Source organism: Zea mays, chromosome 10 (assembly GCF_902167145.1).
Source record: "Zea mays cultivar B73 chromosome 10, Zm-B73-REFERENCE-NAM-5.0, whole genome shotgun sequence".
NCBI lineage: Eukaryota > Viridiplantae > Streptophyta > Magnoliopsida > Poales > Poaceae > Zea > Zea mays.
The window spans coordinates 10,129,663-10,152,578 of NC_050105.1; the positions used below are offsets into that span (position 1 = coordinate 10,129,663).

The window sequence follows — 22,916 nt, forward strand, 5'->3', positions numbered from 1 at the left end:
TGCAAGACGGGTGAATCGTTCCTGGTAAGGTAAGGAAAGATACCGAACTTGTCAAGTGACTTAGGAACATCTACAGGGTGTCTGATGTCTGTTAGACAAGGACAACTGTAGGTGGGGCTAATTACTTGGGAGGTTCCGTCACAACGACCCTAGGATCTCACCCCTCCCGGGGGGCAAGATCTAGTTGTCCATCCAAGACCTCTTCCTCGATTTGATCTCTTAATTCCTAGGCGACTCTACGTCGTCTGGGGACGCCCCGGGTGACCTATCGACCCAGAGCACCTTAAGATCTTTCCCCCCAGGGGACGAGATCTAGATTCCCGCAAGGAGGAGGAAGACGACCCTGTCGCCAGGTCGCGGACCGTCCGGCCCAGAGCTGCGGACCGTCCGGTGTGACGCAGGGAAGACACCGCTCCTGCGCCCAGGTCGCGGACCGTCCGACCCAAGGTCGCGGACCGTCCGCGCCGTCGCAGAGGGCACTACCAGGCGATCTGGCGACCTGTCGTAGGCCGCCACTACTGTTCACCTTGCGGAGCCAAACCCAAGGTATTGCTCATCACGAGAAGGTCCTAGGGTTCGTTGCTATTTGGTCCCAAATAGGTGGTGACTATCATAGAGGTGTTGCCCCACATTTAGGATAACCACTTTATTTGACCCTACATCATCTAAAGGTGCCAAGTACCGCCAAGCCGTTCATTATAGTGTTTGGTGACCAAAAAGGCACCAACAATTACATTGTCTTTTGATATATTACACTTGTGACGTCAACATATGTGTGGAAAATGGATCTTGGCACACATATGCTATGCATTCGGTTTTGCCCCCAGAACCGGGTGTGAAAAAGAACAGGGCGAAGGCTGGGAACACGAACAGGACGTCCGATAACAGTAAAAACGATGGTGCGCGCATGGTGTGGAACGTCCTCGTGGACGTGCAATAGCCACTGCGCGAGTCGGAATACGGGGAGGAGGCGCATGCTCCTACGTCCTCTGCCGAGAATAGGGTGGCGTGGAGGTGGAGGCATGATGGGAGAGAGAAAAGAAGTAGAATGGCGAACAAGGTGGTGGCAACTGAGGCAAGGATCATGACTATTGTGCTGAGTTATAGATGGTCAAATGGGCCATGTCTGGCGAGCTGGCCCGAGGCACGACACATTCATAGTGTCTGGGTCAACCTGGTACGAGCATCGTGCAGTGCTTGGGTCGTAGCCTCGGCCCGTAGTGCTGGCCTGGCCCGACACGATTATTTTTTATTTTACAAAAGATCATATCTACATATGTACAATTTATATTTAAAATTATAAACATCTAAACATGATGTTCTACTTGTTAGACAACTTTGCCTAGTGTCTCACACCCTTCTTCCATCAGGGTGTGGGTTCAAACCACCCACCTCCTGCACCGTTTTTTAACATTTTCCGCTGAGTTGATTTGAAAGAAATGTATGACCTTTTGCATCGCTTTTTAACATAGCCCACCTCCTGTACCGCTTTTTAACATTTTCCGTTGAGTTGATTTGGAAGAAATGTAGGGACTTTTTTATAAAAGGATGACGCAGGACGATCGTTGAAACTGGTGCTTTAAGTATAGTATAGATATAAAAATGTAACCTATGGATAATGATGATTAATTTGGGTAGTTCACATGTTTAGTAACGAATAGTCGAATATTGTGCAAGCAATTTTAAGGGTCCGTTTGGTAGAATTCACACATGTGGAAAACAGCTCTAGCTCTATCTTTTTTTTTCTTCTGAAAATGACTTTTTTAGAGCTAAAGCCACTTCACAATTCGTTTGGCAGAAATGACTTATCCTAGAGCTAAAATCATTTCCCTGTATTAAAGTCCTAGAGCCATAGCAAAATTGGGTGAAGTTACTATTTGTAGCTTCTTCTCTGTAATACAAAAATGTCTCTAGTTTTTAGTTGCTTTTCGCAATAAGTATTTTTTTTAAAAAAATGTTTGGCGGGCTCTAACTTTTTCTTGGAGAGCGTTAGAGTCGAAGCCCTATCGAACGGTTCTAAGTGTAAACACACAAGCGGGCCTGCTGGACTTTTAGATTATGATCTAATTGTAGATACAAATGCAGTTTATTAGTTTTTTTATAAAACTACATGAGCGTGTGGTGAGATGGTTTAAGCGATAAATATAACCTACGGATACTGATTATTTTGGGTAATGCAGATATCCTACGGATTAAGGGCTTATTTGGTCCAATCCAACCTAGTCGTGTGTGTGCCTAAGACGCGTAAAGTTAGCGCTGCGTTTGGTTTAACTCCGCGCCTAAGGTTCAGCACGTCTATAAATGTATGGTAGATATTAGATCGCTACTACGCCTTAGGTTAGGCACATTTTGCGCGTCATGGCGTTCGAACAGAGCCCTACACAATTTTATGTGGCAAGCCTAGAGAATTTTAACATTTTTTGGCTACCTAAGATTAGTCAGGAACCAAACATCCGCCTACAAAATTACTAGAGATGAAAACATGTACATATTCGGATATCATTTTTGTCCTTTTTGTTTGATTTCAAATACATATGATATACAATATGATATGCAAATTTGTATTGCTTTTAGCATCGAGCTTGTAAAATTTCATAAAAGTTAGATCTCGAATTTATATATATATTATAAATTTGCAGGTATAAATTTCAGATATAAATATAGATTCAGAAAATTTTCACATTTTTTGTAAGGAGCAAATAATGCATAAACAAGGTATGTACAAATTTATTATCTCTACTATATAAAGCACAAGTTTGCATCGCCGCACCCCTTTCTTTCTGTTCATCTCTCCCTACTCGGCTACTCCCCACATTTAAGTGGTAAAAGCTAAAATTATGTATAAATGAGGATTTAAACCATGGTTGTTGTTTCTAAACCCAGATTCACACCCACCTATGTAATAAAACACACATATATTTATATTTTATAATATACACTCAAGCATAAATGCAAACTATATCAACATACATGCATCTAACTAGTTTGTAATAATATGTTCTAGTATAATATCTATGTGTTGCGACGTCATACAAATTATTTGATAAATTGTTAGAGCACATCAATTTCATGAAAACGATAGTCATCTGGGGATACATGGGCATCTGATGCAGATGTTGTTTTTATCACAAGTATTTGCATAAATCATATTTTCTCTTGCTATTTTTAGTATATTTTTAGGATGTCGGGGGCATAGATGGATGAAGCGAGGAGAGGTGGGGACAGGAAAGAGGAGGGGTGCTGGTTGCGCGATATGACGGGAGGAGAGAGACATGGCGTGTGGACTACCTGGGTCGATTATAGCAACCATCATATTGTTAAAAACTAAGTTGTTTGGATCGCTACAGCTGTAATATGTAGAAACAAAATAATGTATAAACAGTAGATGCCAATAATAATTAAAGCCAAGCGAACAACCTTACATGGGGAGAGAAAATAAGTGGGAGCTTGGCAGAGCTCCCACAGCTTCACTCCCAATGAGAATCGCTCTCACGCAGCCAAACGATAAAAAAGTAAATTGCTCCATTGTAAGAGTGGAGTGAATCTAGTCACCATTTTGTATTAGAGAGTGGGAGCAAAAAGATCTGCTTCCCGTCGTTCCCAACCTGCTCCCCACTCTTCAACCCCTCAGGAATCACTTCACATACTATTTGTCAAACAATTTTCGCCAGATAGATTCACTTTTACTAGAGAATCATTTGGAATCACTCAATCAAAGAATCAACTTTCGGAGCTAAAGAATCACTTCACATACTAAGGGCCCGTTTGGCACAGCTCCAGCTCCTGATTCTAAGCGAGGATCTAGAGGAGCCGTGCCAAACGGGTATTTTTTAAAACTGATTCTCGTGTGGAGCCAAAAGATCAAGAGTTGTTTTTGTGAAGAAAGGTGGGATCTAAAAAAACCTGCTCCACCCTCCCTTAAAACAGCTCCTCAACCAACCAAATATGTATCTCCCCTTAAAGTTTGATCGAAATTACCCGCAATCGCCATTGGACAAAAACATAACGAGCCAATTTATGGATTAAACATTTGAGACCATTTTATGCACTACTATGATGGGAATATTTTATATGTTATTGTTTCATATTTTTTCCGTATATGCATCATACTTATTGGTTTGTAACAAAGTTGAACTGCAAAGGGTAAAACAGACAATCGCCACAGACCACCAACTCTTAGAAGGCAAGAATCAGTTTACTTGCCAAACAGTTTAAAAATGATTCTGATTTTCTAGGAGAATCAGGAGGATCAGCTCTTCACGAGGATCAGGATCTGGAGCTAAAGAAGCAGGAGCTGGAGCTTTGCCAAACGGGCCCTAAATGTGCACGCTCCACGTGATGTATGATAAGTGTGGAACGAAAGTTGATGTTTTAGAGTGTGTTTGGTTTCCCTTACTAAAGTTTAGTTCATGTCACATCAAATATCTGAATATCAGTCATAAGTATTAAAATATGATTAATTATGTTTAACAATTTTGTCTAGTCTTTTAATCTTTATATGTATAATTAGTTTTGTAATTAAAATATATTTAATACTAGTAATTATTATTTAAAAATTTGGTAGGATAGAGACTAAACTTTATTTAGGTTGAATCAGACTAGTAGAGTAGAGAAGAGAAAAGATAAACTTTTGTATATATATATATATATAAATATTAAATTTGTTGGACAATTCGTATCCATTTTCATACCTGTGAACTACGACGCGCCTAAATTTATGCCGTGGCGGTTAGGGCAGTGACAAAAGGGGAAGCGAGACCGCCGCCACATGCCTCCTGGCCTCCTACCTCGCGGCTGCCTCCTCCTCGTCGTTCCCCATCTTCGCCGCCACTTGCCGGCGCTTTGTTCTACTCTTCGAAGCAGCCACTCGCATAAGCGCCCCGCGGTTATCTTCTCCCCCGTACGTGCCGTCTCCGGCTACTCCGCCATGGCGGCTGGTTCGCCGGAGCAGCAGCAGCGGAGCGTTGTGGTCAAGGAGACTGTGGAGCTCACGGAGACGGAGGAGCGCATCTTTCGCCGCCTTCTCGAGGTTGTTCGCCACTTCAGTCTCGGCACGCAGCTCCGCGTCGCCGGCGGATGGGTCCGTGATAAGGTAAGCCTTTTCATTTTATTCTTTAGGATATCTTTCTCTTGCCCCGTTGGACGTGGACTCGTAGAGTATCAGAAAGAGGTAGATAAATTTCAAAATCGGCTGTAATTAGGTTTTAAGATTAATATATTTGGGTTTTAGCGTGTGATTGTCCCCTGTTGATACAAAGGGGATTTTCCATTGTTATGTCGAATGTCACTGAATTGAGTCATTTAGGTTCTTTCTGAAGGTTTCGGTATAAAGCTTTTTGTGATTTATTAGGTAAATGGTGTTATTTTGCTCCCCACTAGGCAAATAACGGACAAATGTAGCGTTTTATGCCTGCATATGGCCAGGAATGATTCATCCATTCGGTGGGATTTAACAAGGCTTACTGTATTTTTGGTCTAGCCATATGATGATAATTTTAAGGGGTTTCTCCATCCTATGCTTTTTTTTTCAGGGTGGACATTCTTTGTTTTTTTTATTGTGGCCTACAACTTTGCATGCATGGGAAAAGCTATGTTTTTTACTGCATTTGGCTTGGAAAGTTTGGATGCAACAGTGCAACACCATTTGGCATCATATTTTTGGGGCTTATTGTATAGAATGATTGTTGTCTAATTTTATGATTTGACTGTTGCGTTGGCAGCTATTAGGGAAAGACTCCGCTGACATTGACATTGCCCTTGACAATATGACGGGTCAGAATTTCTGTGAGAAAGTAAATGAGTACTCAAAGTTGATAGGGGAGCAGCAGAAAGGAATCGGTGTTATCCAATGGTATGTGATTTATACTATGGTAATTCTAATGAGTATCTTATTACTGTTGCTGCTTGTTCGTGGGGTTGGATGATCCTTTTAAGTAGTCTGTATTTGTTTCTATTCCCTGTCACAGGCTGTTTCTTCTTGTAAGTAATCAGGTGAGGTGTATGTTTTTCTGGGTTGACGTGCTGAGAGTTTTTCTACTCTTTGTCCTCTCCCTTGTACAATTTATTCTCTCTTATTAATGAAATGATGCGCAGTTCTCCAGCGTGTTCGAAAAAAAAACTGTTGCTGCTTATACCATTTTGCACTTGTTGGCTGAAAGCAAGTGAGCTGTTTGAATATCCATCAGCTTGGATAATGATTTTTTTTTTTTTGCAGTAACCCCGATCAATCCAAGCACTTGGAAACTGCTAGGATGCTTATTCTTGACATCTGGATTGATTTTGTTAACTTGCGGTCTGAAACATATACTGAAAACAGCCGTATCCCTACAATGGTGTGTACTTCTATAATCCCTTTGCATGGTTATTCGTGACCTTGTCATATTATCTGTTTGCAAGTTGCATATTTATTTGGTACTGAAAGATATGGGCCACATTCCTATATGCTTAGCTGAATATTTTCCTTTGTATTGACATGTCTCTGTTTGGCGTGGATTACTTTGTTAATTTGTTGTGGAGAATTATATCATTACAATTAAAACACATGTTGACTCAACTACATTAGGTAGCCATTAACATTTTTTCAGCTCAATGCTTGTAAACTTCTTGTTTTCTGCTTCATTTCTTTAGCTTATCTTCCTTCCACTCTAAGTCTTTGTACACAGCCTTTTATATCCTGTGTATGGCCATGTCATGTTTTGCAGGAGATTGGTACTGCCAAGGAGGACGCATACCGCAGGGACTTGACAATTAATAGGTATATTCCATTTTCAGATGGGTTTATGTATCTCCAAAACCATCCTTTCACCATTTCAATTTTGATGCTAATTTGAAATCAAAACTTTGAAGGCATGCCTACTTTTCATAAACCTATATTTATTTTGTTCCCTTTCTAACTTTGGCAGCTTGTTCTTTAATATCAACAATAACTCGGTTGAAGATTTAACTGGAAGAGGTGAGTTTGATGGTACAAGTTCAAGTAATGTTTTACAATGTTCATGCTGCTATGTCATCATGAAGGTATTGAGGATCTCAAGAAGGGCCTTATTGTTACTCCTTTACCCGCCAAAGCTACCTTCCTTGATGACCCACTTAGAGTTCTTCGAGCAATAAGATTCGGTAATTCGAAGCATCTTCCCGTTGATGTCTAAGATTTTTCTATGCTAAATTTGTTATATTGAGAAAGTATGAATGATAAGTTACTTCCTAGTAGATGGATAATGGTGTTACAATTCATTCATGTTACTGAGGCAATTCAAGTTGCGAACTTATTTATTGCTTCTGTTACTAGATATTTTGATGTATGGCCAATTCATTTTTTGTCTCCATAACTGTTTGTGTAATTCCTCATGAAGAAATGAATACTATGAATCATAATAGAGAACACAACTTTCTTTGCATCATATTTTCTTTGCACAGGCTAATGCTGCTTCCATCTCTTAGCTGCTAGATTCAACTTTACATTAGATGAAGATTTGAAGGAAGCTGCATCTGATGAAAAGGTGAAGTCAGAGCTTGGCACGAAGATTAGTAGAGAACGTATCGGTCACGAGGTTGGATGCATAGACCACTTAGAACTAACTACTATTTGTTCATTTCTTTGTTGCTTTAGTGTACGGCAAGCCTTTTGTCATTTTTTGACGAACTTAGCAAAATAGCATTCAAAACCCTTGCTCATCAATTTTCTTTGTTTGTATTGCAGATTGATCTCATGATGTCAGACAAACACCCTGTTAAAGCAATGTGTGACATCCGCGATTTGGGGCTATTTTATGTTGTATTTTCTTTTCCTGAAAAATCCAACCCTCCTGTTTTTGACAAGTGTGATTGGTATGTCCTTGTTCCAATTCAGGCAACTGTTTGTTATTGAGTTTTATTTCAAGATATTTTGGTTATATATTTGTAGAAGTATGAACACCATCATGCACTTTCTATTTATGTCCATTATCATCTCTGCTTTAGTTGTCTCATATTTTCTCTCCTATATGGGTATACAGGCAGTGTGTTTCACATATTGAAGCAGCTTGGGATCTTGCATATTCTATTGGCAGCTGTGTGTTCAGCAGTGGTTCTGACTCCAAGTCGCAGGTCTAAAATATTTATCATACTTCTTGATACATGGGCATCCTGAAAGGCTAAAACAGCCTTTATGTCTCATGATTTGTTTGTGTTCTTTTGCTCTGCTTTAAATTATTTAAAGAGTGATACTTTATAACTCCATTGCAAATAAGAACCACAAATCAATGCAACTCTGAAATGTTAGATTTTGTCAGATTCGTTGGTACTGATCAGTTACTTAAGCTATCTACAGAAAATGTGCACTGATTGAATTACAAAGTGAATCATAATTAAAGCTTTCTATTTCTACTGTGATGTGATAACAAGCTGTAACTCCAGTTTCATCTTACCTCCCTTTAGTGAGTTTCTGATGCTATGAAATTTATCAAGCTGTTTATTATGGTTAGCAGGAATTATTTGATTATAATTTGTTCTCTTTTGATTTCCCTTAACATTAAGATATGTTATCGTGTTTAGGATGAGCGAAGAAGGCTGTACTTGTATAGTGCATTATTCAACCCCCTCCGAAGTATGTTCTACCTGGACAAAAGATCTAAGAAGGTAACAATAAAGTTGTGCATCATCTGATTTTTCTTTTTTTTTCTAATGCAAGGCTCTGAAAATTTTGTAATGGTTCAGTTTGTCCATTTGTGTCACTAATAAGTCATTTAAAAGCAACTATCAATTGGTACATTTACTTGATAGTATTATGCTATATTAACTGGAGAGGCAAGCTTGCAGTGCCATGACTATTTCTTTTTTTCAGCATGCAACATTATGTGCAGTGTTCTTGATGCTTTTTCTTAATCATCATAACACACTTTAACTGTTTAAGCAGCCAAAAAAATTATTTGTTATATCTACTAGGTTTGAGTGAACCCTTAAAGTACTCTAAAAAACAAGTCTGTACCCTCTAGCTCAGTTTGAAAATGCCACTTTTGACAAAAGCAGTCACACTTTTGTTACTGCTTGCTATTTGGATTTCAGATAAGGAGCCATCTCCTTTCGTTGGTGTATTTGTCCTATGCACCTTACTTACCTTTGTAAAAACTGTTATATTTTTTGTTACTGATACAACTGCATGTTAGGGGAAGTTCACATGCATAGCTTCTATTCCTGTGGATGGACAGTTTATAGTTTTAAATGGATTCTGATGCCCATTAATCAGACCTTGATTGGAGGTTGGTGACTAGATAAGTAGATAGCATGTTGCACCATAAACAATTTTTTTCTTTCATGCTTGCTTTGGCTGAGAAGGGCAAGCCTGGTGCAGCGGTGAGAGTCGAGGGTTTGAAGCAGCCTCTCCGCATTTGTGGGGGGAAGGTTTGCCTCGGTTTATCCCTTTTCCATACCTCACTCACGTAGGAGTCTCCGGAACTGGCTCTACCTTTTCTTTGCTTTCTTTGGCTGCTAAAGTTGGTGCCTAGCTTTAATGAGCAAATAAAAAGAAATCTAGATATTAAAGCCCATTTCAACAAATAAAGCTGCTCTCAAATATCCATTTTCACGTTTGTTGCATTTTTTTTCTTTCAATTGTTTGTTTAAACCTCTCTGTTGCATCATCACCAGGCTCCTGTTTCTAGCTTTATTATCAAGGACTCGCTAAAGTTGAAAACCAGCGATGCTGAAACGGTATGTTCTCCTGCCTTGTCCCCCCAACAGCATGGTTTGTGATTCTGGTTCATTTCGTGTACCGCGACCGCAAATTAACTCGCAACAAACGCCGTGCTCACTCCTAAAGGTTGTCAACATACATGCTGCTAGCGAAAAGTTTGCTGAGTTGATTCCTCTCCTCGAGTCAAACGCTGACGTGTATGCTCTCAAAGAGAAGCTGGAAGATGAGTACCTTGAGATACCAGGAGACAGCGTGAAGCGTGTTTTTGCAGGTCAGTATTTGGCATGCTACTAGTTTTCTTGATTTGTCAAGCCTTCAGCACCGGTCTCTATCATTCAGTGTTTATTCATTTGATTATTCAATGTCATGATACGCATCTGATTCTTTCATTGTATAACATTTCAGGGCTTATACTCCGAGAAATAAAGGAGTTTTGGCGGGTGGCGCTGCTTCTATCCATTCTCTTCTACCGAGAAACTGGAACTCCTGCTGGCACCCTCGACGAGCAGGACGAGCTGCGTCGGAGGAAAGAGAAATACATCAGAGCAGAGCGTTCCATAACCGACCTAGGTAAATTAACAAATGATGGTTGTGGAATCTGCGGGTGGTTTTTTCCCCCATACCTGCAAGCGCCGAGATTTACTTTGTTCATTCATACGCTTGGTCAACTTTTCTGGTTTTACTGGTTCTCTGCTCCAGATCTTGACGGGGTGTGGAAGCTGAAGCCGATACTCGACGGGAAATCGATTATGGGAGTCATGCAGGTCAAGTCCGGAGGTCCACTGATAGGAAAATGGGTACGCTGCTGACCCTGCTCTGCCCCCCCCTCCCTTTTCCCAGATCAGGCTAGTTCTTGACTCTGAAAAAAGCATGACAAAGGAAGAAAAAAAAAACCTGTTTTGTTATTGCAGCAACAACGTGTGCTGAAGTGGCAGCTTGCGCATCCGGACGGAACCGTGGACGAGTGCGTCGAGTGGATGAAGCAGTCGCAGTCAAAACGACAGAAAGTGGAGTCCAGCACCTGATAATCAAAATTGACAGTTTGGTCGTAGTCAGTTTTCAGATAGGTTAGCAACTGCCTGCCCCTTGCAAACAGTTTTTTTGCGTAGACGGTGAACTCTTGCTGCTAAGACAGCCAGTTCTCCCTTGTTCGAAACCTGTCCTGAACGTAGAGTGAGAGACGAAAGAGAGAGAGAGAGATGGTAATCTATAATATTAAAATATAGCATGAATATAATTGTCCTGAGCACAAAAAGAAATATAGTTGTCCTGAGCTCGTAGTATATATGTCCATAAGCCTCAAATTGGAAAGACGATAAGCCACCCTCGCACTTGGCAAGACTGATAAGTGCCTGCTGGAACCTACTAGCGAATAGGCGTGGCGGTTCCAGTCAATGGAGCAGAGAATCTCGCTTCGCTTGCCGTGTTGAAATGGACGGCAAGAGTCTTCTTCGCTGCGCTGTCCCTTTGGCCGCGCAGCGCCGCGCCGCACGAAGAGGAGTGCTGCTGTGCTGCCCCTGCCGTCACTTTCCCGCTGTCTTCTGCTGACAGCAGCGCGCGACGTCTACTCTACTGCTAGTATAGTCAGTACATGGCTCGAACAGCGGAGTGGATAACGCCACGCCACAGCCTTGCACTTGCACTTACACACACACATCCGCCTAGAACTAGGAGACGCGAAGAGACATGTTTCCATTCCGCGCCTCGCACAGTTGGTTCCTGCTGCAAGACAGACAGACAGAGACAGCACACAGGGAGGCAGCCAGCCTTGTTCAGCTCGTCTACCGGCGCCGAGAGAAGCCGGCCGGCCGGTCGGGACGCGCGCGGTGCAGCGGCCGGAGAGGGAGGAGAGCCTGCCTCGCAGGTCGCAGCTGAGCGCTGACGCGGCGGGCAATTATTAAAGGGATAAGGATGCCTGCGTTTGCGTTTTGTTATTATTAATTCATTATCATTCATCTCAACTCCAATTCATCCCGTCGCCGTCGCTCCACATCCCTGTCTGTCTCATCTTTTTTTGTTTATATACTTATAATAATGCTATTAAGTAATCAAGCGCGCCGTCCTTTCATCGGCGCCTGTGGCAATGCGATGGATGGAATTATCCTTCCCGATCACCACCACTGCTCTACTATATACACTCTGCCCAGCGTCATCCAGGCTCCAGCATCATCGTCCGGAGTGCACTGCTGTCGTCTTCGCTCCGTTTTGGCCTCCCGAGTGTTCTTTCCAGCCTACCAGAAATGCCTAGCTCAGCTTCGTGCCTTCATCAATCAGCAGTTCACCACAGCATGATGGTTTCTCACGCGCCAAAAAAAAAAAGAACAAAAAAAAAACAATGATATCAGTTGAGGATGGTTGCCATACTTTTTATTCATATTTGAATATCCCCTCAACAATTCTTCCTCGTATTTCATCTCCACTCCAATCATTCTCCCTATTCAACTCCTCTTTGTTGTGCTCTAACTTGGTATACCATGTCGGTGTCCGATTTGAGCAAACATGATTTATGATGGTTTTGCAGATCAAGTTACATGACCTGTTTTTTTTCTAGTTTGGGGACCTAAACGGCACAGCGAGCCAAGTTCGAGGACCGCCACACACTACTAGGTGCTAATATTAAAAAGGCGAAGCGTCCCTTCCCCCAAGACGGATCCCCCATAACGAACGGGAGACTCAGGGGCTCGCCCCGCAAAAACAATAGTCTGTTTGGATCAGTCGATCAGGGCCCACTGAGCGCCATGATCTGAACCACCAAGGTCATCTTTGAAATCCTCTAGGGCACCAGCCGCAGTGCCCTCCGGCATATCGGCAGTCCCGAGCTTGTAGCCCACGAAAGCCAGGACTCCAGCAGCACCACGACGAGCACCGCGACGGACAACCAATTGCACCCGATTGGCGACATCGAGGAGGCGCTCTCCTCGATTGACGCCCTAAGCATGGACAAAGGCAACCACCTCGTCTACACCCTCGCGAAGGTCGGTGACCTCTAGCTCCAACTCTGAAAACGACACAAGATAATCAAAGATATAGGGAGAGAGAGGAGTGAGACAAATAGAAATGAAGTCTGCCCTAACACCACCTATCCGCGACGAGACGATCCGCCTCCTCCAAGCGAGCATGTAGACTGGCCACCTCGCTATCGACAACCTCGAGCGCCGTTTTGGTGGCGGCTAGGCTCTACCGGAGGTCCGAGGAAGTCTGCGACGAAAGAGTCGGCATCCCGCCGTGGCAAAAGGACATCCCGAAGTCTTTCACCTGTCCCATCGATATCACTTGGCTACGCAAGGAAGAAAATGAGAAAAATATCGTCACAAGAATCTAGGGACCAGAGAAGGAAGGCCCGTACCCTGAGTCAATCATCTTCTGACAAAGAGGGCGTAGCACGGGGGTCCATAAATATCCACCGGACGCTTGCCTGGGTCCATAAGGGGTCGCGGAAGAATCGTCTCGAAGAAGGTAGAAGCAAGGTGTAACAAAACTGCTCGAGGGCGCGATTATTTATAAGAGGACACGAGACACGGCGAAACAGGACACAAGTCGAGCGCGCGTATGAAGTGAAGTGACTGTTCGATACCAAGCGTGCAAAATTATGGAAGTACACGCCGAGACAAAAGGCAATGCTCGACCCTTCATCAGTCCCAGAAGGGAGACACTCTCCCCTCGAGGGCTCGGGGGCTATTGTCGGAGAAATGATTCCTGGTCCCTGGGACCCGCTGGTCAGTGAGCGCGCTGAGGAAAGAACCCCTAATTGCTGGGGCCCGTTAGTGAGTCGGAAGAGGCAGGCGCGTAGACCTTGGAAGGACCCGCCCCCGGTCGGACCCTATGGCACCGAGCCTGGGGCCAGGCATGGCGGAGCCTGACAAGGGAGACTGGGCGTGTTGGAAGGAAACCACTTGAGTGGATCCCGCGCCTGGCCCCAGACTAACCCGCCATAAATGATTGGTCACATTAATCACGCCTGACACCGAGCCACAGTGTGGACGCTGGTCTGCTTCCCACTCATGACCAACAAACCCCTCGAACCGCATAGCACTCATAACCTACGAGCCCCCGAACCGCGACACATTTATGGTTCGCGCGCCCCTTGGCCTGTGGCGCACTTATAACCTATCGGACTAGACTCGAGTGCGCAAACCTCCCGCGGGGCACTACACAACGGACCGTGCCGAGCTCCAGACTATGGAAGCCAGGGTCGGTGTAGACCGAATGATAGCGCCTGGGACCATCGTCACCTCACGTCATCCCCCACGATAAATGAGCGACAATCATGCAACATTGGGCCCCATGAGTACACGGGGCCTCACCTAAGGTAAAACACTGGTTTTATCCCTGCTAGAAGCTCCTTCCTAGAGAAACCACCAAACGCCTTCAGATAGAGACGAGCCCACAAGGACGAACAGGAGGAGAAAGGCCGACGAGGTTCAGGAGGTCGGGGCCCCGCCAAACCAAGACTTAGCTAGGACTCCACCTAACAACTTCTTAGCTCCACTTCCACCTCGATAAGAGATCTGAGAGCCTCTCTTTCTCGACTGCATGTAATCCATACTACGAGTTTGGTTATCAATGTTGGTGATAGCATAAGCACCGATGACTGAAAGTTGAAACATTTTAGTCAGACCCGTATAAATCTTGCGCGCTAAATGTATGTTCTTCCAATATCGAAACACATACAATAAATTTACTTGTTAGAGAGTGGAGCCCACTATCTCAGCCAAAAGGCCATTGCTTTATGGGGAGTATTACGAACCTAGCAAAGGAACGGAACAGCACAGAACACGAGAGAAAACATGCAGCAGGATAAAACAGCGCGAGGAGTCGCAATTCAACTACCGAGAACTACTGAACTAGAATGGAATCAACAATGCAGCAAAAAATCAAGACGATCAATCAGCTGTACATACAGAACCCTCTCAAACTCATGTCCTTGGCCCTCCCTAGCTTGGACCCACTAATCATCATCACCATCACACCCGTCTCAATAACGCAATCATTCATAGAACAATCCAAACAAAAAATCAACACAAACAAATTCAAAAGGAAAAAAAAAGAACTAATGAACTAGCCAGAAGTGTTGCTCCTGCATTCGCTCGGCTTGCTTTGCTTGCTTCCTGCACAAAAGCTAGCGCACCATTCCTTTTTTTTTGTGCGTCTATGATTGGATCCCGCGGTTGGTTTCCTCCGTCCAATCATCCTAACCCCAGTCCGGCGACAGCTCAGGGCGATCCTCCAGCGAACAAGACACGCCGAAATTCTTTAGCGCTACCAGGAAAATGCGATCATGGTGGCGGAATCCCTGCTCATCATCATCATCGTCACCCCAAGCTTGTCGTCGCGGGCTTACAGCTTACTGTGAGCTGTTGTTGCCATTGTTCTCTTCAGCGCTGTCGTCACCATCTTCGTCTCCGTCATCGTTAACCCCGCCGTCGCCGCCGTGCTGCTGCTCCCCCTCGGTCTGCTGCTGCTCCTCGCTACCGCCACGGTTGTACGCGTTCAGCGCGGCGAGCATGCCAAGGTTGGTGTCGGACATGGCTCCGCCTCCGCCGCCTGCAGCGCCACCGGGGTAGCTGGCCCTGGACATGAACTGGAGCGGGGCCTGCACGGTGCCCGTGCCGCCGCCGCCGCTGAAGGACCACATGGGCTGTTCGGCCGGCCGCGCCGCGGCGGCCGAGCTCGCGGACACGGGCAGCATCCAGAACCCGCCGGACGGGGCGGCGGCGGCCCACATTGTGGCGGAAGGCTGCGGCTGCGGCGGCGGAGTCGCCGCCTGCTGCTCGCGCGCTTTGGGCGCGCTCGGATCCTGGCGCTCGTCGTCCTCCTTGAACAGGTCCTCCCGGTAGCGCTTCCGCATGTAGGCGTCGCCGGCGCTGGGGTCCTCCTGCGGCTGCGGCTGCGGCGGGAGAAGGTGGTGATGGTACCCAGCCATCATGGCGGACATGTCGTGCGCGGGGGCCGCCTGGTGGTGGTGGTGCGGGTGGAGCGCGAGCGCCGGGAACGGCGCGGCGCGGGCGGCGGGGGCGGCGGCGCCGGAGCGGATGGAGATGTTAAGCGAGGAGTAGTTGGCCGGGATGGTGCCGGTGCCGGTAGCCGCCAGGATGGCCGGCTCCGCCTGCTGCAGCAGCCACTCGATGGTCTCGCCGTCGGACTTGTGGCCGAGCTCGCGGGTCAGCTGGAACACCCGCGCCGCGCACAGCGCCGGCATCCGAATCCGCCGCCCCCGCCCGTCCACCTTGGTGTGCCGGTCCTTGGACGGCCGCTTGGCTACTACGGGCCCCGCCGCCGCGGGGGCCGCAGGCACGAGCGCCTTCTTGTCGGCGGACGACGGCTGCGGCTGCTCGGGCACGGGCGCGATAGCGAGCGCGCCAGCGAACGGCGACGGCTGCTGCTGGGCCTGTGGCACTCCGGAGTTGGACGCCGCGGGCCCGGCGTAGTAGAACGGGTGGTGCTCGCTACCGCGACCGCCGCTCGCGCCGCCAGCGGTGGCGCCGCCGCCGGCGGCGGCCCCTCCGGCGCTGTTGCTGCTCGACGGCGCCCCACCCCCTCCTCCCCCGCCGCCATGGTCCATGCTCCCGAGATGCTTCCCCTTCCTGGGGCCGGCTGACAAAGGAAGCGCCGAAGAACCTTCCGTTACAGCGAGGAAGCCGGAAGGAAAGGCGGCGCCTTTCGCTTCCAGGGGCCGCGTGACCCGGTGTGGCGGCGGCCGGAGGTAGGGCGGAGAAGGGAGCACGTGCAGGGCACGCACGGTGGGGGAGGGGGGAGGGGAGGCGGCGCGGGGTTGGGTGGGGCGCGGGTGGGGTTGGGAACGAAGAGGGAGGAGCGCAGCCAGAGCCAGCCAAAGGAGGAGCGGGGGCGGGGGGAAGAGAGAGAGAGAGAGGGACAGACAGCGCAGGGTGCCCGGGTGGGGCTGCGGCGGCCTTTTGCTACTCTCTCGTTTATGCTGCCGCCTTTTCGGCAATTCTCAATTCTATAAAACCCTAGAGCAGAGCAGATATTGAGTGGCGTCTCCTCTCGTTTTCACGTTCCCACTTTGGTTGTGTTTTGATTGGTGGACAGCCGACTCCGGATTTCCCTGATCAAAAGTGGAGCGTCATGATTTCTATAATAAAGAATAAAACGTGATACACACACGAAATGCACTATGGTTTTACTAGGTATAGTATATAGTAATTATGATTAACTTTAGTATTAAGTTAGCATATACGGTAACATGAAACACTCACAAGTCGTCATGGGTTTGAACTCAAACACTCAAAAGTCGTCATGGGTGTGAACTCCACGCAGTGAATATTTTTATTTTTGCCATTGTGATGGATGGATAAAACGTGGCTTCGTTACCCTCCATCTGTCATTTTTATTAAGACTCTGTTTGGATCCTTCGAATTAAATTTCATTCTACTAATCGTAATTTAGGCATACATCAATTAAGCAAATATGGTTTTATATAAAATATATGTGTATATTGTTGTTGGTCATTTATGGGAGATATGTATATGCTACAATTTTACTATAGAGGAGCGAGTCAAAAACATGCCATAAACTGCAGAATAGAAACATGGACTAATGATACATAAAATCAATTTCTAGCCCCTCACCCTATGAATTTGATATAGACTTATATCTAAACTTTGGAATGTGGTGGAATGTCAAATTTCAAACCAAATAATCTACTAATATTAAGTAAATTCCAATTCCACCAAAACGAAGGGATCCAAACAGCCCCTAACATAAGTTTGTTGCGAACTCGAGTCTGACATCATGTTTAATCGCTCACGTCATCATTCTATGTGTGTCACCCTTCTAAGGGTCTGTTTGGATTCCATGTGCTTAACTTTAGTAGCAGGGTGCTAAAGTTTAGCACATCGATATAGCAACCATACCCCTAATTTGTATGTGGTAGGAAAAGAGAGTGTAGGGTGAGGAGGGTAGAAGATGTTCTTTCCTTGCCCTGGAGCACTTTTAGCTTACTTTAGCACACCTTTAGGGGCTAAACTACTAGTGGGTGCTAAAGTTTCGCACCTCAATTTTAGCACCCCTATTTGGATGTCCAAGTTCTAAAGTTTAGCCAAACGTGTAGTGCTAAATTTTAGGGGCAACGACTGCTATGCAAGCAGTCCTTCTTTGCAAGCGTGCAAACAAACCATCTGACACATTAGATTACGATCCAACCACAGATACAACCATAGTTTGTTATGGGTTTTTTTAATAAAGATTATTGAGCTGGTGGTGGAAGGGTTTAATGGTTAAATGTGACCTACGGTTAGGTCGTAATCTAATGGATCAGATGGTTTTCTTGCACGCTTGTAAAGAAGGACTGCTTGCATAGCAGTCGTTCCCAATTTTAGCACCATGGAACTAAACAAGACCTAAATTTTCTTTTAGACATGTTCCAACGGCTCCTCTCCCAAATTCCCATATTCGTATCATATTTCACTACCTCCCACTAAAAGATTATTCAATTCCCCTATTTCTTCTCTCCAGCAATTCCTCCTCTTCAACTCCCCTATATATTATAACTCAAGTAATTAACATTTCGAATGTAGTATTTCAATAGATACCATACATAATAATCACAATACAATCTTGTACATGGTAACATGAGATACTCATAAGCCATCATGGATCTAAAAACTCTATGCAATGAATCATTTTTGCCGTTGTCATGAATGAAGATAATGGGACTTCGTTATTGTACAACGATCATTACAATGATAAAGCTACCTATTATGATAACAACTTGGTCATATGCTCAGATCTAAAGTCACATTTGAATCACTCTCGTTACCATTTTACACATGTTGCACACCCAAAACAACTTTTACAAGAGTTTTAAAACCTTTGGTTGGATCAAACCACCTAAAAACATCAAAAGTCACCTAGAAATAAGGAAATATAATAAGGAGATAAGATCTTGAGGAACTGAATATTATTAATATGGTTTTTACTACACATTTTCCTACTCTATATGTGTTTTTAATCAAACTTTATCATGAAGCTAAACAATTACCATCTTCTAGTCTTGTACAACTACTTTATATCCATGACTATATTTTTTGGCTTCAGGCTATGGACTGTAAGCGCAAAACATGCAAAAGCCAATGGACACACCCGACCGCTGATAGATAAAGCGCAAAACATGCAAAAGCCAATGGACACACCCGACCGCTGATAGATAAAGTGCACAAAATGAGCCCAAACACGTAAGAGTTATCTCGTTTGTATGCCTAGTCTATCGATGTTTAGGTGCCACCGCTACCTTCCATGTCTTTTGCTCTTATAGTTCATTGCGTGAAGCTAGAAAATATAACTGTAGATCTAAAGCAGATGTATACGACTAAGTGGAGGTAACTGCTTCAGTTTAATAAGAATTCGATTGTAAAGTAGAAAAACAAGGAAAAAGGTATCATAAAGGTCGCATGAACCAATACAGGAAGAAACATTTGAATACAATTATATTGTTCTTGTAACCTATGATGCCATTGGTAAAAAAGTGTTTGAGGAAGTCAAGGATCTTAAGTTCCCGTATGAGGTGTGGAAGAGATTGAAAGATTCATATGAGGGTGAAAGGAACATGCATGTTTTTGGTAATTAACACAACTAGTGGACTAACCTCAACTTTAAATGTTAAAAATAAGATAGGTTAAGTCCACATAAAGATTGAGCAAGGTTAAGAACCATGACAATGATGCATGGTGATAGCCACAAAGGATAACCAAATGCTCACCATGAAAATAGAAAGGAGAAAAGCAAAATGCAAAGACTCAAAATAGTGATATCTTTTATATGAATTAACTTTTGCTATAGTAATTTATAAATTTATAAAGTATTTTATAGGGTATTTATTATAGCTCTAGCCATGTAAATCTTACCAAAAGGGTGGTCGGGTGAGTTGTGGCAGCCTTTGCTTACCCTCATTTATGTTGACGTCATTTTGGCAATTCCCTATTCCTATAAAACTCTAGGGAAGATATTGAGTGGTGTCTCCTCTCATTTTTACAATTGCTCTTTGGTTGCATTTTGATTGGTGGACAACCAACTCTGAATCCCATTGAGAAAAAGTGGGGTGAGGTTGTTTCTAATAAAGAAAAAATGTGATACGCACATGAAATTGCGCTATGGTTATTACTGTCAGTGACAGTGTTTTAGTAGACATACATAATTAATATTAGAATTAAGGTATCATGTGTAGTAACAACAGAAACTCAAAAATCATCATGGACTGAAAACACTACGCGATAAATCATTTTTCCTTTTTTGTCATTGTGATGCACGAATCAAATGCATCTTTGTTACCATGCAATGATCATTTAAGGTATTAACAAGTTTGTTGAAGACTTGAGACTAACGCCAAATTTACATCGCTCACATCACCATTTTATGTGTGTAGCCAACCTAAATTCGATTTTATAGGGGCTTGAAACTTTGCTTGGGTCAAGAAAAAACCTAAACACCTAGAAACGACATGTAAATAAGGAAAGGCAAAAATACGAGACCCAGAGGAACCTAATATTTTTATCTGATTTTGTACTGCATCTTTTCCCTACTCTATAGGTTGCTTTTTTTTATCAAAATTCAGTGGAAAGCTTAACAATTTCCATTGAAAGTCGCATTTTTTTCAAAATTCAGTGTAAAGCTCAACAATTTCCTTTGAAAGTCGCCTAGAGGGTGAATAGGCGAAACCTGAAATTTGCAAACTTAAACACTACTTTCAATCCCGGGTTAGCATTAGAATGAGAATGAATAAGATTAGAGTGTGGAGGAAAGAGTTCTTCTTGCACAAGTTCCTCAAATGATTACGGATTACTTTGGGTGCAACTTAATTGATATGAAATCAAGCACAAGTGAAATAACTAGAGAGAGGAAGAATAGGAAAAAGCAAATCGCAAATGAGGATTAACACAAAGACACAGGCAATTTGTTTTCCGAGGTTCGGTTCTAAGAAACATACTCCCGGTTGAGGAGTCCACGTAGGACGGTCTTTTTAAACCCTTTACCTCTCTCAAATGGTCACAGAGACCAATCAAGTTTTCTTCTCTTCACCACATACACTAAGTCACGCAAGGACCTCCACACAAAGAACAAAGTCTCTTGCTTAGCTTTACAACTTGTGAGAATGGGGGTGGGAGAGAGAAAGTGCAAACTCAAATCAAGAACACAAGATATTGCAACACTCTAGAACACAAGGATATTTAAGCTCAGCATGATGCAACATTTCATGACTCATAATGTTTTGACAAAAATAAATAATTAATCCCTCACTAATTAAGCTAAATCTACTCAAAAGGAAAAGAGAGAGAGAAGCTAGAGAGAGATACAAGAGTAACACCTGAATTTGGTAGATAGATAGAAAGAAATTTTATACCCCCAAATTCAGGGTGTTACTGTTCATCGACGACATACTTATTGTCGGGGACCATAATTAGGGGTACCCTCAAGACGCCTAATTCTCAGCTGGTAACCCCCATCAGCATAAAGCTGCAAAGGCCTGATGGGTACGATTAAGTCAGGGATCAGTCCACACGAGTGACTCGATCACGCTTCACCCGAGCCTAGCCTCGGCCAAGGGCAGCCGACCTCGAGAGACTTCCGTCTCGCCCGAGGCCCCCCTTTTTACGGCGGACACATCACCGGCTCGCCCGAGGCCTTGGCTTCGCTCAGAAGCAACCCTGACTAAATCGCCACACCGACTGACCGAGTTGCAGGAGCATTTAACGCAAAGAGTGAGTCAGACAGACAGTCAGGCCTTGCCAAAGGCGCCACGGCGAACTCCGCTCCGCCCGACCCCAGGGCTCGGACTCGGGCTAAGACCCGGAAGACGACGAAACTCCGCTCCGCCCGACCCCAGGGCTCGGACTCGGGCTAAGACCCGGAAGACGGCGAACTCCGCTCCGCCCGACCCCAGGGCTCGGACTCGGGCTAAGACCCGGAAGACGGCGAACTCCGCTCCGCCCGACCCCAGGGCTCGGACTCGGGCTAAGACCCGGAAGACGGCGAACTCCGCTCCGCCCGACCCCAGGGCTCGGACTCGGGCTAAGACCCGGAAGACGGCGAACTCCGCTCCGCCCGACCCCAGGGCTCGGACTCGGGCTAAGACCCGGAAGACGACGAAACTCCGCCTCGCCCGACCCCAGGGCTCGGACTCCGCCCTGGCCTCGGCCAAACGACCTCCGCCTCGCCCGACCCCAGGGCTCGGACTCGGCCTCGGCAACAGAAGACAGACTCAACCTCGGCTTCGGAGGAGCCCCCGCGTCACCCCGCCTAGGGCACAGACCGGCCACGTCAACAGGAAGCGTCATCATCGTCCTACCCCGAATCGACTCGGGTCACGGAGAACAAGACCGGCGTCCCATCCGGCCAGCTCTGCCGGATGGGCAATGATGGCGCTCCACAAGCTCTGTGACGACGGCGGCCCCCAGCTCTCTTACGGAAGCAGGGCGACGTTAGCAAGGACTCGACCGCTCCAACAGCTGTCCCTCCGCCAGGCTCCGTCGCACCTCCGACAGCCACGACATCACGCCAGCAAGGTGCCAAGACCTCTCCGGCTGCCACATTGGCATGTACCTAGGGCGCTAGCTCTCTCTCCGCTAGACACGTAGCACTCTGCTACACCCCCCATTGTACACCTGGATCCTCTCCTTACGACTATAAAAGGGAGGACCAGGGCCTTCTTAGAGGAGGTTGGCCGCGCGGGACCGAGGACGGGACAGGCGCTCTCTTGGGGCCGCTCGCTTCCCTCACCCGCGTGGACGCTTGTAACCCCCCTACTGCAAGCGCACCCGACCTGGGCGCGGGACGAACACGAAGGCCGCGGGACTTCCACCTCTCTCACGCTCGACTCCGGCCACCTCGCCTCTCCCCCCTTCGCGCTCGCCCACGCGCTCGACCCATCTGGGCTGGGGCACGCAGCACACTCACTCGTCGGCTTTGGGACCCCCCTGTCTCGAAACGCCGACAGTTGGCGCGCCAGGTAGGGGCCTGCTGCGTGCTGACGAACAGCTCCCTGTCAAGCTCCAGATGGGCAATCTCCAGCAACCTCTCCGGCCCGGGGCGGTGCTTCGTTTCGGGACTCTTGAGTTCATGTCCTTCGACGGCAGCTACGACATGATACTTCTTCCACCGCCGCGCGACAACGACAATGGCGGCCGACAACCCGCTCGCCGGCGGCGGAATCGACGACACCTTCCCCGCGTGGTGGAAGAACAACATTCGAGCTCGCTCTGTTCTCTCCCCCGCCAACGGAGGAGGAGGCGGG

General features: G+C 45.9%; 2 protein-coding genes across 3 annotated transcripts; one reads left to right on the forward strand and one right to left on the reverse strand.

Moving 5' to 3' along the window:
* Positions 1–4,677: 4,677 nt before the first annotated feature.
* LOC103640843 (putative CCA tRNA nucleotidyltransferase 2) lies at positions 4,678–10,943 on the forward strand. Of its 2 annotated transcripts, NM_001346634.1 has the most exons (15): positions 4,743–5,092; positions 5,721–5,851; positions 6,215–6,332; positions 6,702–6,754; positions 6,903–6,952; positions 7,018–7,116; positions 7,441–7,550; positions 7,700–7,827; positions 7,995–8,085; positions 8,533–8,616; positions 9,625–9,687; positions 9,797–9,941; positions 10,076–10,240; positions 10,370–10,467; positions 10,582–10,917. In NM_001346634.1, exons 1-15 carry the CDS (start codon positions 4,769–4,771, stop codon positions 10,693–10,695), a joined length of 1,773 nt encoding a protein of 590 aa, NP_001333563.1. In that variant the 5' UTR covers positions 4,743–4,768; the 3' UTR covers positions 10,696–10,917. The 2 variants fall into 2 exon arrangements, with proteins under 2 accessions (XP_008662527.1, NP_001333563.1); XM_008664305.4 differs by having other exon boundaries at positions 4,678–5,092; positions 10,076–10,467; positions 10,582–10,943.
* Positions 10,944–14,644: 3,701 nt separating this feature from the next.
* On the reverse strand, positions 14,645–16,598 carry LOC100384575 (uncharacterized). Its single transcript, NM_001177083.1, has one exon. It carries the CDS (start codon positions 16,230–16,232, stop codon positions 15,015–15,017), a length of 1,218 nt encoding a protein of 405 aa, NP_001170554.1. The 5' UTR covers positions 16,233–16,598; the 3' UTR covers positions 14,645–15,014.
* Positions 16,599–22,916: the final 6,318 nt, after the last annotated feature.

What these genes read in the sequence shown, in the direction of transcription:
- LOC103640843 (XM_008664305.4), top strand. Translation starts at nt 4,769, where the DNA reads ATGCCTCCTGGCCTCCTACCTCGCGGCTGCCTCCTCCTCGTCGTTCCC. An exon ending in GGAATCGGTGTTATCCAATG is followed by an intron (nt 5,852 to 6,214) that starts GTATGTGATTTA and finishes TTTTTTTTGCAG; the next exon opens with TAACCCCGATCAATCCAAGC. An exon ending in ACAGCCGTATCCCTACAATG is followed by an intron (nt 6,333 to 6,701) that starts GTGTGTACTTCT and finishes CATGTTTTGCAG; the next exon opens with GAGATTGGTACTGCCAAGGA.
- LOC100384575 (NM_001177083.1), bottom strand. Translation starts at nt 16,232, where the DNA reads ATGGACCATGGCGGCGGGGGAGGAGGGGGTGGGGCGCCGTCGAGCAGC.